Raw genomic sequence first — 16,471 nt, forward strand, 5'->3', positions numbered from 1 at the left:
AAAACCTTCACCCCCTCGGCACGCACGCACACACACACACACACACACACACACACACACACACACACACAAACACCTGTGAATGGAAACTTGACTCGTCCTGTGGTATCCTATTTCTTCTTCCCCCTACTTTTTGGCCGTTTCCATTTCCCTCTGTCTACCACGATAAACAATATTGACTCAGATGGAAAATACAGTGATCTCGCTTCTGTCTGGTCCCTGTGACTGTCTGCCTGCTGTGCAGCCTCAACGGTTATGCGTCTGCATCATTAGCTGACACCAGTGACTAACGGCTGAACGGTAATGAATAACATCCAAACCAGAAAGCTCCAGCTACCTAAAGCATTTTTAAACTATGACTATTTTTGAACAGCTGTGCTAAATCAAGAGCTGAGACCAGGCAGGGTTTACATTTTGGCTGCTCTCCTGACAATGACAGGCAGAAATAGGATTTGTTTCACAGTAATACTACATGCCATTCTCTAGATAGTGTGCTCACATTGCAGGAAAATTACCCCGAAATGTCTGTGAAGTTTCAGGCAGAGAGAGTCTGGGCCTGAGGGTACAGTCAGTCTTCTGAGTGCAGCTGCGGGCTCAGTTCCTTGTCAGATCAGAAGTGGTCATTAAAAGTAAAGTCAATGTCATTTAATGAAGACTGTCTAATAAATATTCTTGTTTAAATATTCCCGTTATATACCTACAACGGGTATATTTCAGATATCAAATCGTCAAACTCTTCACAATGAAGGTCAAACATTGAAGTTAAGTTAGAAAAAAGAAAAACAGATTTTTGAATGGGGGGGGGGGGACTTAGTCTGGACTTGCACTCCTTCCCGTACTCCTGCACCACCGATTTTCACTACTGTCACATGAAAATACTCAGAACTTCGGTATTGAAACCAAAACACTCTGGTGCGTGTGCATTTTAAAGAGCTGCGAGCACTGACAGCTAAGGATTTAAAATAGGAAAAAAAAGAAAAAAGGTCTCTTGACAACTGCACTCATTTAAGACGGCAATTTGTGTACTGGATAAAAACATGAAGTCTTTTATTGCCAGGTTCTTCACACTTGGCAATAGGGTTCTCCTCCTCGCTGCTTTTATCTTTTAAGTAGCTTCACGTGTTGGCTTGCAAAGCTTTTGTGAGCTGAGATAAGCCAAAGTGCGGCAAAGGTGAGGATTAATCTTGTCAGTCTTCTGAGTCTTCATTGGTGTACTTGGGACATAATTTAGTATTTTCGTCCTCTGCAGCCCAGTGCACTGACACGTTCTATTTCCTAATGTTGGAGTAATCTGCTCATTCCTCAGATAAAAACGTGCACTTCTCTGGTATATTGGTTACCACTGTAAAGCCAGGAGAATAGAAGCCATTTGAAATAAGTTTTATTTTTAATTCAAGAACAAAATATAAACCCGGCTCCAACATCCCCTTATATAATAAGCCGTTGAAACTCTTCAAATATTTACAAAAGATAGAAAATAAAACATAAATAAATATAACCTGCTGCTGCTCATGAAAGACTGGTGCGGCCTCCCAGTAACATTTAAAACTGTGGTAGTTTGACTGCCACATCTCCGTTCCTCTCTGAATTAATCCTGAAAGAGAACATTCACCCTACAAGAGGAATCACATGTTTCTAGGGTCTTGGACAGTTCAGTAAAGATAAAAATGAAAAATCTATATTGAAGTGAGAAAATAGAATATGAGCCAGAATGTCAGCTGCTCCACTGACGGCGAATAATTGACAGAACATGATCAGTGACAGAATCCAGCAAAAATATTAGTGGGATACTGGCACATTTTGTGGGTGGCAGTTGTTATTGCTGAAGGAAATACAGCTAGATGGATGTGACTGGAAGTGAAAGCATTTCTTGAGGCTGTACAGTGATAAATGCAGTGGAGCAACTGTGTATGTATAAATCTGTCTGTTGCAAAAAAGCAAACAATATCATCTTGTGTTTAGTAAGAGGAAGAAAAGGAATCTGTTTAACACAATGAAGAGCTTCGGATTGGTGCACACTGACCCCTACTGGTTACTCATTATGAGGACAAGCAGCACAGACCTAACCAACCCCTTGGGGCAACTTTGTATAAGAAATACAATTAGTATTTAAACAAGGATTCTACATAAAAACATCCCAAAAAAAAAAAAAAAGACTCTGATACAGCAATCTTACAACTTTCAAAGTTTAGACTCTGTCTACACTATGTTTGTAACCTTAGGATGTTAAAATAGCATGAACTTTGAACGCTTATTTCATTGTACAATTCGCATCACTTGGAGTTTAAGAAGAAAAAAAATTAACAGAATATCTTATGAGAAGAGTGCAAAAAGCAAACAATGTCATTTTATGGCTTACTGATGTGAAAAATATGTATCCTAGTGATAGCAGGAGCAGCCTCGTCATCTAGCGTCAGTCTTTTCACAGCTTTCAAGAGTCCAGTCTTTAAGCCACAGTGCTTAATCTCCATACCAGGTGAAGCAGCTGGAAACAGCACGGCGCTTCCAGAGCAGGCACTTCAGTACTAGCTGTTCTGCTAACAGTCTGACTGGGATTCAGTTCAGTAGTCTTTTTATTGATTGGTTATTGGATGTGTTCTGGCCGCTGCCGGGCCTTGCGTTACAGGCACGCACCGCAGCAGAAGTCAGGTAACCCTTTCAAGTTCTCGGCCTCCTCTCAGAACTCCTGACGCATGAGTCTTTGCCCGAAAGTAACCAACGAGTCATTTAGACAGCACTGATCTGTTGAGGTACAATCCGTTCAGGGGCCTCATGCAGGTCCACAGGTAAGTCTATTATGCCTCCGAGATGACAATCCATTTCGACTTAGGTAGACCTGTTCAACTGTTGCCTGAAACAGAATAAAACAAAAGAAAGAGAATAATGACACAGCTACAGATGTTTTAACAAATTTAACTTCTCTTGCTGCAGAGTGTTGGCTACACAGGAGGCATAGCGGGAGCAGCAACGTTAGCAAAGCAGCGGCTGCTTCAAGTCATTCGTGTAGCCTGTGTAGGCGGCCAGACTGATTCAAATAGGAGTGAATCTGTTTGACCAGACAAAATTAAAACACGGTTGAAAAGCTTTGTGTGTAGACAAAACAGGTTACTTCAAGTCTGTGTGTAGTGTCTTTTAGAGTGAGTCAGCCCTACAAGTTCGTAGCCCAGTTAAATCTAGTGGAATTTTTCGAGTTGATGAATGAAAAAAAAAAAAAAAAAAAATCTGACAGCAAAGAAAATTATACCAGCTGCTTCCAAGAGCCTGACAAGACGAGTGTGAGAGTATGTGACTGATAAGCAAGAAACATACGGAGAACTTGTGTTAGGCTTTAATGAAAGTGTTTAACGCTTCATTTTACCAGAGAAAAGACTAAAAGTATGAGGACCATCGTATTGTTGGACTAATTTTATTTTGTTTCTCAACATCGGATCAACACGGTATTCTCAATGTCCAAGCATGCTGTATTGACACTTTCCATGTGAACTCATCAATAATAAAGGCTTAAGACTCACCCTCATCATCAGAGTCGAACCCAAAGAGGTTCGAGCACTTCTGCAGTTGGAGATGACTCTGCAGATCCTCAGCACTGTTAAAAGTAGCGAAACAATTGGCACATCGTTGTCTCTGTAGAGCTGCTGTAACACAGGCCTGCCCAGGAGGGGGACTGATCTGGTGCGACTGGAAAAGCGTCATCTCCTTCCTCCGTTTTGGCATGGTGATGTACTTCTCATCAAGGTAAGCTGTAGGTGGCGGGCGCATGTATGGCCTCTTACTATACTTGGCAAGAGTGTCCTTACACACTGTGGATTTTACATCTTCACTTGCTGCTTGTCCGTTCATTACTACAGAATAACCGGGGCTGCTAATTGTAGATGGTGGTGTTTCTACTGAAGTCTTTCCCTCCTCACCTGCAGAGCTCTCCTCTACCTCTGCTTTCACCTCAGTAAGTGGTTGGACTTCGGCTTTTGACTTTGCAGGCTCCTCGGATACTGAGGGAAGACCCTGATCTTTAGATTTTTTCTTGATAATCTTTGGGTCACCTTCTTTATGAATTTTCTTGTGCTTCTTACTTGCTTTGTTGGTATCAGTGTTTTTCGTATCATTAGATTTCTTTGATTTTTTCTCTGTCGTTACCCCCTGCGTGTTCTCTTCAGTGGCAGTGGGTGGAGAGTTCTTTTCATTCAAGCTGCTAGTAACAGCAGGCACGGAGGGACCAGAGCGGTCAAGTGTTGCATCTGAGGCTTCTTCCTTTACTTGTCCCTCTTCATTAAGAGTGCTCATTACTGAGGCTGCAGCTGTTTTGGTCTCATCCTGTTGTTCGGCTACAGATTTTGACTTGGCAGTCATTTTCAAGGCAGATGTTTTGCCTGGGTCTTTGTATGGCCGTTTGTCCTTGACTGTCTTTTTGTCCTCATTTTTATTAGTATCTTTGTATTTCTTATTTGCCTTGCCTGAGTCTGAAGAAGCTTTTTTAGTATTCTTTTCTTTATGTGTCTCCTTTTTCTTGATGTGTGATTTCTTTGACTTTTCATCTGTTGTTACCTTCTGTGTTTTCTCTCCTGATTTGGAGGGTGGTGTACTTGCCTCATTTAAACTGTTGGCTGTAACAGCAGGCACAGAGTTACCAGTGCTGTTTTGTGTTGAGTCTGTGTTTTCTGCCTTTGCTTTTCCATCCTCATCAGCAGAACGTTCTTCTACTACTACTGGTGCTACTGCTGCTGCTGCTGGTGGTGCTGCTACTGCTGCTGCTGCTTTGTCTTCAACTTGTGGGACAACAGATATTGCCTTGGCAGGCTTTTTCAAGGCAGACTCTGGTTCTTTGAGAGGACATTTTTTCTTGACAGTCTTTGTGTTGACTATGCTATTTGTAACCTTGTGCTTCTTCGACTTGCTGGAGTCTGAAGCAGCAGTTTGGCTACCGTTTTCTTTAGGAGTGGAGCGCTTTTTTGCTTTGTGCACTTTCTTCATTTTGTCAGTGGTTAACTTCTGTGTTTTGTCAGCTGAGGTGGGGCAGATTAATTGATTTAAACCGTTATCGGATTCAAGAGCTGTAGACCTATCATGAGAGACACCTTTTTGTTTAACATGATTCTTCTTAATCTGCTTGTTCACTGATTTCTTAGACTTTGATTCATCGACTGATGTTTCTGTAGTTTTGACTACATCTTGGTCCTGCTTACTCTTTTCTTCTACTGTTAACCTGTTGCTCACATTTGTGGTCTCTGCTGCTTTAGGTGGGCTTGCATGCTGAGTGGGACTCTTTGGATCCTTTTGCAGAGAAGTTTTTTCTTTGACAGTTTCATTGTTTTGACCAGTAGAAGTGTTTTCATCATGCACAGCTTTATTTGATTTAGGAGGACGACCTCTTCTTGTAGGACCCTTTGCCTTTACTTTGACCTGCTTTTTCTTTAATTTATGCCTCAAGTTGCTACAGTGTTTTAACAATGATGATGAGATGACTTTGTGAGTTTTGGGAGCTGCCAAATTTGTTACTTGCCCTTTTCTTAATGTTTGCCTCAATCTCAGATTAGGAACAGTAGGCTGTGCGGAGGTGTCTTTGTTGGAGAGATTCTTTAAGACATTTGAATCCTTGGTCTCATTTCTGTCTTTCAACTCCTGTTTCAATGCAGATGCTCTGACAGAGGAGAGAGGAGCTTTAACGTGTTTTCTTGATGACGAGTTATGTATTGCCTGTCCTCTTAATTTACGAGCAGCCTTTACAGTCACAGTCTTATTTACAGCAGTGGCAGCAGTAGCATATTTTGACTTATGATCCTGTTGTTTCTTTCCAACTGCTGAGTTATTATGTTTGTCACCTGTTTGCTCATTTGTGATCTTGTCTGGTTTAGTGGGTTTGGACGTAGCGTAGTGCTCTCTTTCATGAAGGTTTAGTGCCCAGAGACAAATAAATAGTTGAGAACAACCAGGGAGACAGCACACTGCCTGCAGTGGACTGTGCCTCCTGGCGTGCCGTCTCATTTCCATTCCGGTTTTGAACCTGGCAGTACAGCCCTGATGAAGGCAAGGATGCCGAGGAGTGATCCTGTGTCTTTCAACATGGTGTTGAAAGTGTTTGAAACTCCACAAAACCCTCATGCAAATAGTACATCTGCTGTTTCCGACACGGAATGCCAGTTCTAAAGGTTTGACCTCACCATAGTGATCTTCCAGAGCATGGTACAGGAGTGCAACACGGTTTTTTGACAAGTCTGTAAACCAAGCACATCCATCCACAGGACAGCAAACTTTCTCTTGAGTCTCCACATTTTTCTCTTCAACAGCTTTCCCATTTTCTTTTGTGGCTGCCTTCAGGACCTGCAGAGATTCTGTCTCCTTCATTTTATCCTCAGTGGGACAACCAAACTCTTTCCCTACCTGAATTGAAGATGCAGAGGAATCCATCTCTATATCTTGGTTTTCTGGCAACTCGGGATTCCCAGATCCATTACTCGTTCTTTCTCGGGAGATCTCCTGTTGTGCAAGTGGCTGCTTGGCTTCCAAGTCCTTTTTTGCTGTGTCAAGTTCTTTCCGTTTGCCAATATGCCCATTTATCTTATGAAAAGGAGTTTCGCTGTTAAGGTGCTTTGATGTATTTTGTTTCTTTCCTTGTAAAAACTGACCATCCACCTGCTTGTCATTAGATCTTAACTTTCTGAATTCAGACGGGCTTGAATCTTGAAGGCTTTCTGATTTAGGACAAACAGCAGATTTCTTCGGTCTCCCACTACTACGACGACTAGAAGACGTATTTGTGGTCTTAGCTTTGGCAGAGGTTTTAGGTGTGGAATTATCTTTGGTCTCTGAGACCGGGTTTTCTTGGGCTTTGTTACTGACTGACTCTTTGCTCTTCTTTAGCTTCTCTATATGATCAGAAAGGTGCATCATGGCCAGAAGGTCATCTTTGAACATTGTCCCACAGAACATGCACTCGTCTCTACGATAATGGAACATTGCATGTGATACAACACGACTTCCCTTGAAGACCTTGTTGCAGAAGGTACAACAGTACTCCAATTTTGATTCCTCTGATTCTGGTTGTGTTTCCATAGGCTCACTGTTCTCAGGTGTTTCTGGAGCAATATCCTGAGTTCCTTCTTTCCCTTTCTTCAGTTGCACATCAACAACCACAGAGGCCTCCCTATCTGGTTCAGAGCAGCTGGAGGCAGTCCATATTTTATGAGGTACTTCAGGTTTACTTCCAGCTGTGGACTCCTTGGAGGCACTGTTCTCTGGAGCTTGAGGTTTGTCATTCTCGAGATCTCGAGCAAGTGCCTCAGGAGAAAGTTCAGTAACCATCTCTGTTACTAATGTCAGAGCAGATATGTCATTTATACTGTCCAGGTCTGTAGGTAAACAAGTACCCGGAGTCTCTGATACCTTACTAAGAGTGACCATGTTTCCTCTGGGGCTTGTGTCTTTTTCACCAGATGCATGTCCTTTTGCATCTTTAGGTAAATCTTCTGCGACATCCACCTCAGCAATGCTGTTGCTGATTGTGGTGAGCACCTCTTGAGTGTCTGCTTTTGCTTCGGCTACAGGAATTTTGCCAGTGTCAGCCTGAGAGGTAAGTGACTGAAGTTCTTGTTCCCCATCTCTAAGAACATCATCTTGGGAATGAGAGGGCGTGGGATCTGCAGAGCCAATGTTTGAATTGTTGGCCCTATTGGAGACTAGAAGGATTCCATCAGTAACCATCTTCTGATTGTTGTCTGCAGTTGTGGTCTGTGAAACCTCATCTGAAGCTGTGGTTATTGAGAGGTCTTCTGCACTTTGAGCTTTACAGACCTTATCTAAACCTGGGGATTGTGACACTTTAGCTGCTGCTGGGGTCTGTGAGGCAATAGTGACTTTCATCTCAACAGCAGGCTCTTCACAGAGCTCTCTTGCTGAGGCTGTGGTTTGAGCTTGCAGGACCTTATCTAACACTGGGGCCCCTGTCACTTCAACTGCTGCCAAAGTCTGTGAGGCAGTGGTAGCTTTCATTTCAGCAGCTGACTTTTCATGGAGCCCTCTTGCTGAAGTAATGGTTTGAAAGACTTTTCCTTTGCTTGGAGGTTGAGGGACCTTGTCTAAAACTAGGGATTCTGTCACTTTTACTGCTGCTTGTGTATGTGGAGCAACAGTAGCTTTCATCTCATCAGCAGACTTTTCAGAGAGCTCTCTTGCTGCAGATGTCTTTCGTAAGACTGCTTTAGTAGTTTGAGCTTGAAGGACTTTTTCTTTGGATGCTGTAACTTCATCTGTTGTTGGTGTCTGAGAGGCAATTCCACCTTTCATCTCAGGCTTTTCACAGAATTCTCTTAGTGGATCTTTAGGAGGACTTCCCTGCACAGAAGAGCGTGTGATTGTTGATACTGAGCCGTGAACATTTGACCCATTACCCTTTCCTTTCTGCCGCCGAGCATAACAGTGCAACTGTTGCACAAACATTGGTGCATCCCGCGCTCTAAGAATAACCTCTTTGCGATGTACAGTCTTCATGGGTTGTGATATGGCAGGAAGCTTTACTGTAGGTTTGTAAAGAAGCACTTGAGGGAACCCTCTTTGTCTGTTGCAAGTGTCCTCAGTAAATGTACCCATCAGTTCATTGTCTGGCAAGGAGAGTTCAAGAATTACTTGTGGAGGGGTGGTTGCTTTAAGACAATCCAAAGAAAATCCTCTCTGGTGCTTGTTGTTTTCCCTTGCCTTTAAATGAGAATTTACTGAAGGTTTGTGTTTAGCATTGTTCTTGATATGACCAGTTTCAGACCTCTTTACGACAGAAGATCGATGGTGCTTTTGATGTTTCAATTCGTGCTTTTTGATCTTCGGAGGAGCATTGTTCTCTTCAAGAGTTCCCGAGTCTTCCAGAAGCCACTTGGGTTTTCTAATCCTCCGTTTAGGTGGGTTCTTCTCTGAGAGTCTTGTGGTGCGTCTATGTTCTCCATACCCGATAGCAACATTGTCCTGTATTCTGTCTAGCTGCCAAAATGAACGCCTCAAACGTTCAGATGATGCTTCCTTCAAAGGTCGTGATCCTTGGGTGCCTTTCTTCTTTACAGCGTGATCAACATTTAGTCGCGTTTTACCTGGGCCCACCTTTAATTTTTTGGAAGCAGTGTCAGTATCCTCTTTATGATGCCGCTTCTTTGCTGCTGCCTGAAGTGCCCCTTTACTTCCTTTCTGACATAATGATGTGCTTGACCGGAAAGCGGGCTCTTTGGTGCAATAGTTAGGGATCCATTTGTCCTCCATGATTTCTTCAAGGGCAGCACTAACCACCTTCTCACTCATCAACTTCAAACAATTTGTCCGCAAAGCAATGAGGTTCCAAAACTCTGGGTCAAAATAGAGGTCTTTTTTCAAGACCTGAGGGGAGAGATAAAAGAAAACGTTTTGGTACAACAATATGGAAAAATGGCAAGCAACAGTGTCATGTACCAATTCTGTACTGCTCATCTGAACTGAGCTGAATTCCAAACTATGCCTTTTCTTTGTCATGATTTGTGATAAAGAAGCTCTACCTGCAGTGTTTCAAAGCGAACATGATTTCCGATGGGGCTGTATTCCACATGATACTCCTGATCAGGATGCATGTAAAGAAGGTACACCATCTTGTAGGCCTCAACAGTGCGTTCCAGGAAGAAGACAAGAAGAGCACATGCTCGGCAAACCTCCAAGTCATTGGGAAGCAGGCCGGCAATGGTTTTATAGATTAGGGACTTCGTCACAACATCACAGGGAAGGCAAGACTCCAGGGCATTAGCACAAAGCTCCACGCAGAATTGGATACCATCTTCACCCAGCTATGAAGTTACAAACAAAGGACTTTATAAAATCCTAACATCTTAATAAATCTACTAAATTTTTTTTTTTTTTTTAAATATAATCCTGTAAATATTCACTGCATTTCAAATTTCTACCTCACCTCTTGCAGTATGGCTCTGATGAAAGGGAAGATTGAGTTAACATTGGTGGCAGACAGCATCAGCTGATGACTCTCCTCAAGTAGAGCTTGCTTTGATGTATTCAACCGACTATGAAGTTTACTCCATATGAAGACAAGATCACTGCAAATAACATAATAAATAATTGTTCTTAATGTTGTATAACCTGGCAGCTATGATTTTTGTAGAAATTAGGAAGCCTTGAATAGGCTTCAGTTGATGTTATACACTGACTTCTTATTACATTAGCATCAAATTGAAGTTTATTTACCACAAATAGTACATGTCTCCCCTGCGGAGCTTCTGGGAGAGGATGGCTCTGCTGAGAGCTAGCAGCAAGTCATCCTTTTCCTCACACTCCAAACTACAGATGATGTGAACTGCATCTTTACCATTAAGGTCATCCACCTGAAAAAACAAAGGACAACTGAAGCATCAGTTTAGCCCAAAAGATAGTTCTCATACATAATACTGTGATCTAGTTGTGTGGTACCCAAGCAAAATTCAGACAGAAAAATTCTCACCACTTGAATGAAAGACATGCTACTCTACAATATACAGCAGTTATTTTACCCACCTCTTCATGTAGGCGGTCATGTTGTGAAGTTTTGTAAAGCCACGTGAGGTAGACCTGGAGGAAGAACAAGTGTTGTCCTGTTGTGGGATGCCGAGCACAACACTTTGCCAGGGCCATGGCCTCACTGACCCGCTCACGGGTTAAAAGGTAGCGCACCCGAAGCTCAAAGAACACTGGCAGCTCAGAGTTGATGCACCCATCCACTAAGGAAAGGCCAAGCCAGAGAGGAGGCAAATTAATGCTGCAAACATTTCAAGTAATTACAAGGAAAAGAGAGGGAACAAACTATTTTTAAGCAAACACCTCCAGATATGCTCTGGTCTACATTAAAAATTTACTAGGAAATGCGTGCAGTAGAGTGCATACTTCCACAAAGTCCAGTGTCAAAGAACATACACTAGACTTCAGGGGAAAAAAACTCTAATTCAATATAAAAGTTCCAGATCTGCCCCAAAATTTAATGGGTTCTTCCCTGGCCCATGCCCTACCCGTCTACCAAGTTTGGTGAAAATTGGTTCTGTATGTTTTGTTCTGGGGGAACAGGAGTTCAATTCGGCTACATAATGGAATCAAACTTTTGGTTTGAGAGTTTACAGTATGAGACATTAAAAAATAATATTACCTCAAGATTTTATATGAGAACTACATATTGTATGGAGAAGTATCTGGCACTATGCTAAACGAATTTCAACTCTTACTTTAAAATTATAGTTTAACATGGTAAATATATTACAATGTGATATAACAGCTAATAATAAATCGATTTAAATTACTAAGGCAAAGTGAAATTCACACACTGATGTATGTCAACAACTGATTGAAATGGCTTGCATTTGCATGTGGCTGACGTTTCAGTGGTCAGAAAGTGAGAGATGAAAAGAGAAAAACGAATTTACTCTATTCCATCGTTATACCAATAATGACATCAGTCTTGTGTATAATACAAATGTTGAATGTTACCTACCTTCATTCTGAGGTAAACTGGACTCACTGAGGATTGCCTGTAAGACCGAGCTGGCCCAAAGCCCGCCGCCCTGAACCAAACGCTCCACCTGAAGTAAGTGAACATTCTGATGCCTTGCAAGGGCCAATTGACATTCCTGGAGAAGGGACAAGGGACCAAAAAAAAAAAGAAAAGAAAAAAAAAAGTGACTTATAATGCTAGTACCAGTATCTTAACAAATATTTTCTGCCACAACAATGCCCTAAACGGTTATCTGTCCAGAGAGGTATAGCACACAATGAAGAATTGTAAAATTAAGTCTTAAAGTTTCTAATCTTTGATTCAATTGCACTTCCTACTTACCTGGAATGTAACAGTGAAGTGTTTCAGTGGCTCCTGATGGAAGTCTCTCTGGTCAAAGAACAGCAGCAACTCAAAAACACTCCTGTGAGGAAATCAAAAATTGTTGGTAATCCTACTTAATACCTATGATCTGTTAGCCAAATTCACAGAAATTCAGTTGGTTATATGGATCCAAAGACACTGACTGTGATAAAGAGGTAGTGGAAAGCTGTTAATTGGGAAACTGAGGGAAACCATGGGGGACAGAGGATGGAGGACAGAGAGTTTATGGATGAAGCAGGGTATACAGCTGGCAGCATGCCAGGGATTTTCCTGGCTCACAAATGTGCTTGTGTGAGCTAGCGAACACAATCAACTTTCGGTTCCATAAAAGTTGCCACCAAAGTATAGAAAATACTAGAGCCCAGCCCAGCCCAGAATATACGAGACCACTTCAGAGGTGGTGGACAAATATATAAAAACAAAGGTTTTATTTAATATATATGTGGGAATAATCCTGTTTTCTGTTTGCAATTGGTTTAAAAGGTTTTTTTCTCTGTGTGTGACGACGTTAGCAAGTATTATTTTATTATACCTGTTTATTTTATAAAAATTGTGTATATAGTTAATGCTCTGTCATATCAGTGTCTAGTGTGTCTATTTTTTCCCTGGGGGTGTGTGATGTTCGCCAATTCCCTGATGGGCAATAAAAAGTTTCATTTACTCACAAATAACCCAATGTGAAATTTGGACAGTAGACGGAAATTTAAATTTAGACTAGTCTAAAAGTAAGAAAACACTCAGAAAACAGTCAAAACTGAGCACAAATTAATCGATAAAGTTAAACATTGTCTGAAAAATTATTGCATGTATTTACGCATCGCTCCAGTCGAGAGGTTAAATGCCAATTTATTCTGAATCAGCTTTTATACAACCTTATTTTACTTTTCTAGATCTAAATGCTGGCAAACCGTGCTGGTTTTACGAGATGTCATTTATCCCACGGTTCACCTTCCTGGTTTACAACATCTGGGCACTAGCATGAGGACAGGGGGGCTTCCGTCTGGTAGTGGCAGGCGGCTGCGGAACATCTTAGACGCGCTAGTTAACCAGCCTTGTACATCAATAAAATATTAATGATTAGTGTAACCAACTAGTAATTCTGGTGCCAACTGGTGAGGATAGCAATATTTAATTGTTTAGTTGACTAATTGCACACATCCCTAAATGTAACAGTAAAAGAAAAATCCAGTATACGCTCTAGAAATCAAGAAATCAAAAACTGAGGTTGTTATGCAAACATCTGGATACTTGTATGGTTGTTCAGAGAAAATAATTCAGGCAACAAATTTTGACAATTCCCCTATGTAGTCCTTCTGGCAAGAAGCAAGTGGTTACTACTGATGTATTGGATGACTAACTTTAAACAGTTTGAGTGAAAAGTCACCACCATACACTCATAAGAAAGTATGGAGGTGTGTATTAAATTTATAGAGAAAACATTGAGTGTTCAAAATACATTTAACTTTCTTCAATAGTACAACCTTTGTTCAACTGGACTACACTTGAACTGGTCCTTAAAGAACACGTGGCCTCTGTGTTGTCCATTGCAAAGATGCATCCTTAGTAAGTATTTTTGAAGCAGTTATATAACCTTTCTGGTACCATTCACATTAACAGTGAGGAGATTCAGAAATGGTGGCAGGAGTTGAGATATAAAAAGCCTGGGCTCGTCGCTCTGTCAGTAGCACATTGTTCGAACATTACATACCGCAAATTCAGCCACTTGTCATACGTGTGTTACATGTGTCAACACCATGTCTCATTATCTTCTACACTGAGTAATAGTGAAAACAGCAACACTTCTATATGCTGCTGTACTACCTGAAATGTAATTTCGCAAACAAAAGTAGAGTAAAAGACAGTCTTTGTGAAAACAGTTCTAAATGCCAGCACTTAAGTGTCACTGCTGTCGTTTTAAAGTCGGAAATGAAATCTGTTGCTATTACTTTAGCATGCAAATACTGAAAGCCACCGCTTTAGGGAGGTCTGTGTACTCACAAGGCCAGACTACTGAGTGTGTGGAGCACATGATCACAGTTTGATGTGAAGAAGGTAGAGGCTCGAGCAAAGTAGCAGAGAGCTATCTCAAGGATCCTGAGCTGAGGCAGTGGCACCTGCCAGCGTGAGGCATACTCCTCCACCAGCTGCACAGAGAAAAGGCAAAACAAAGACGAGTCAAAAACAAAATTACAAGGACAATTAACAGTTTGTATCATTTACCATGTTTAAGGTTGTGGCTATATTAGATGTTTTGACTGCAGTTATAGGTACACTGATGATGTAACACGTACAAGTCTAGGCCTCATGGAATTTATGCAGTGTCACCCATAAAAAGCAGTCAGAGCTATAACAATTAGTAGATCAACATAAAATATAATTGACAATGATTTTGATGATGGATTAATAGTTTAAGTTACTTTTCAAGAAAAAATGGCAAAAAATTGCTGTTTTCTCAGCCTCTCAGTTATGAAGATTTCCTGCTTTTCTATGTTTTATACCGTGGTAAATGTTATATTTTGGGGTCTTGGACTGTTTATCAGACTAAAAAAGAAATTATAAGAATGTGGATTTAATAGACTAAACAATTATTGAGAAAATAATCAATCAGCAGAATAACTGATCATGAAAATATCAGTTGCAGCCATTCAACCACTACCTCTGTTCTGTACAACATTAAAAACCAAGAGAAAACAGACAGCTACCTAATTCGCTGATTACCCTTATAGCAACTAGCACATGGGAGTCATAAGTATGGATGAGCCACATTTTTCTATGATATTGCTCGCATCAAAATACTATTTGTACAGTCAATGCAGACCAGCCGCATCCAACATTTTGACTGGAGCAGTTATGTCTGCAGCTTCCCCCATAAATCCTTTGTAGCTGCAGCACACCACGATAACCTAAGTAAGTCAGGGGCTTGTTTGGAAACCAAATGTGGCATTTAGTGCCGCTTTACACGATACTTCCAGTTGACCTGACAGATCCTTAAAATACAATGTGCTTATATTGCCCTCTAATGGTAGAGATCCAAAACATCACTCTTGTGCACCACTGGAATCCTGTTGATGTTAAGTGTCAATAACGTTGGTGACTGTTGTCCAATCAGTACATCTAGTTTCCTATTAAATAAAACTACAGGAAGTAACAAAGTATCACAACTTAAGTTTGGCAGGTTATTTGATCCAAAACAATAATGAAACACACTGATTGTGATTTATGCGCCCAAACGGTGTTTGTATACTGAGCTAAACTAAATGTTGACTTTCAATGTAATGCCAGTAGCCCAGTAGAAAAATGATCATAGATGTGTTGGATTTATCAACAGCAGACTACACTATTTTCCACTGTTACTACGTAGGCTATAACCTTATCTGTGACTCTTTTCTATGACGGTGGGAAATTTACCAGCAATTCCCCCACAACTGACATTTAAATGCACTTTTCCACGAGATAAAATTAACTGGTTTTATTCCAATAACGTTATAGCATCTTGAAAACTTCAGGCTATGAGGACATCTCGTGATGCCAAAAATTGTGTTATCTATTACTACAAGAGTAAATTTACAGTTACATTCCTTGTTGCCGTTGGGGGTTAAGACAGGTCATTAAGAAACATTTCGAAGTTGAGCTTTATAGAAAATGCTTGATAACGCAGGGCAGCCTCGAGTTAGACATCAACTAAGAAGCTAACAAGTTCACTGCTAGTTAAATGTTTACCAAACGTTTTGTTTGGCTGCAAACAGTTGTCCAGTCAGTGGCTCAGTTTGGTAAACATTCAGCGTACTAACTATGCTAACTTGCAGGCAAATTCTGGGCTAGCTGGCGAGCTGGCTCAAGCGAGTAGCCGAGTTAGCTCGCTAGCTGTATAGTGAACAATCACTGTCAAAATAGTACAAAATTTACTGACTCGGACGTTTCGATAACGACAACTGAATCCGAGCCTGTGTTATTCGACACCATGTTCAAAGGGCGTTACGGTGGTATATTTGTTTTTAAAGCGACTACGGATCGTTAGCTAGATGCTAACGAGCTTAACTGCTAATGCTAGCCGAGTGACGACCAGTTCTGGGGGAGGGGAGTCGACTAACATAAACGCTCCTATCTTTCGACAACAAGCCTGTCACCAACTTCAGCTACGTCTCCTTACCTTGCAAAAGTCAGAGCAGAACGGTTTACTGTCGGTTCGCGATTCATCACTTGAGTAGCGGCTTAACAAATTCTGTAATTGTGTTTCTAGCCCCTCTAACTCGTACACACAGCCCTCCTCCGCCATACTGCCTGTCTAGCCCTGCTCGTAGCAGCTACCACACAACACATACATCGCCACGGTCAACGACTTGCATTTGACAACGCTGATTGGATACTGCGAACGTATAGGTGCTCGCTCCTTCACCACACCACGGTACGCCGAAGGAGAGCTAATTAGGGCGGGGTCTTAGATCCACCGTTGATCAAAGAGGCCCCCCAACCCACCCCCAATTATGCCCCGCCGACACGGTGCTACTAGAAGACCATTACATGCGCCACAAACCACATGGCAGACACAAACACAGCGCGTTAATGAATATATATTTGCGTTCACGTCCCGTGGCCCAAACTTGGAAAAATGAAAAATGC

The 16,471-nt window shown here is 41.5% G+C and overlaps 1 protein-coding gene across 1 annotated transcript; it reads right to left on the minus strand.

The window, feature by feature from the left end:
• Positions 1–1,364: 1,364 nt before the first annotated feature.
• On the minus strand, positions 1,365–16,305 carry LOC120798042. Its single transcript, XM_040141986.1, has 10 exons — positions 16,002–16,305; positions 13,850–13,995; positions 11,810–11,891; positions 11,468–11,603; positions 10,504–10,706; positions 10,198–10,334; positions 9,908–10,049; positions 9,504–9,785; positions 3,513–9,348; positions 1,365–2,851 (listed from the first exon to the last, which is right to left on the minus strand). Exons 1-10 carry the CDS (start codon positions 16,125–16,127, stop codon positions 2,841–2,843), a joined length of 7,101 nt encoding a protein of 2,366 aa, XP_039997920.1. The 5' UTR covers positions 16,128–16,305; the 3' UTR covers positions 1,365–2,840.
• Between the last annotated feature and the right edge of the window lie 166 nt (positions 16,306–16,471).

Source organism: Xiphias gladius, chromosome 13, assembly GCF_016859285.1.
Source record: "Xiphias gladius isolate SHS-SW01 ecotype Sanya breed wild chromosome 13, ASM1685928v1, whole genome shotgun sequence".
NCBI classification, from domain to species: domain Eukaryota; kingdom Metazoa; phylum Chordata; class Actinopteri; order Istiophoriformes; family Xiphiidae; genus Xiphias; species Xiphias gladius.

Excerpts from the sequence above, each read along its gene's own strand:
- LOC120798042 (XM_040141986.1), bottom strand. The coding sequence starts at position 16,127 with ATGGCGGAGGAGGGCTGTGTGTACGAGTTAGAGGGGCTAGAAACACAA. Across the intron at positions 11,892-13,849 it reads ACACTCAGTAGTCTGGCCTT|GAGTGTTTTTGAGTTGCTGC; the intron begins GTGAGTACACAG and ends ATTTCCTCACAG. Across the intron at positions 10,707-11,467 it reads CAGTTTACCTCAGAATGAAG|TGGATGGGTGCATCAACTCT; the intron begins GTAGGTAACATT and ends GCCTTTCCTTAG.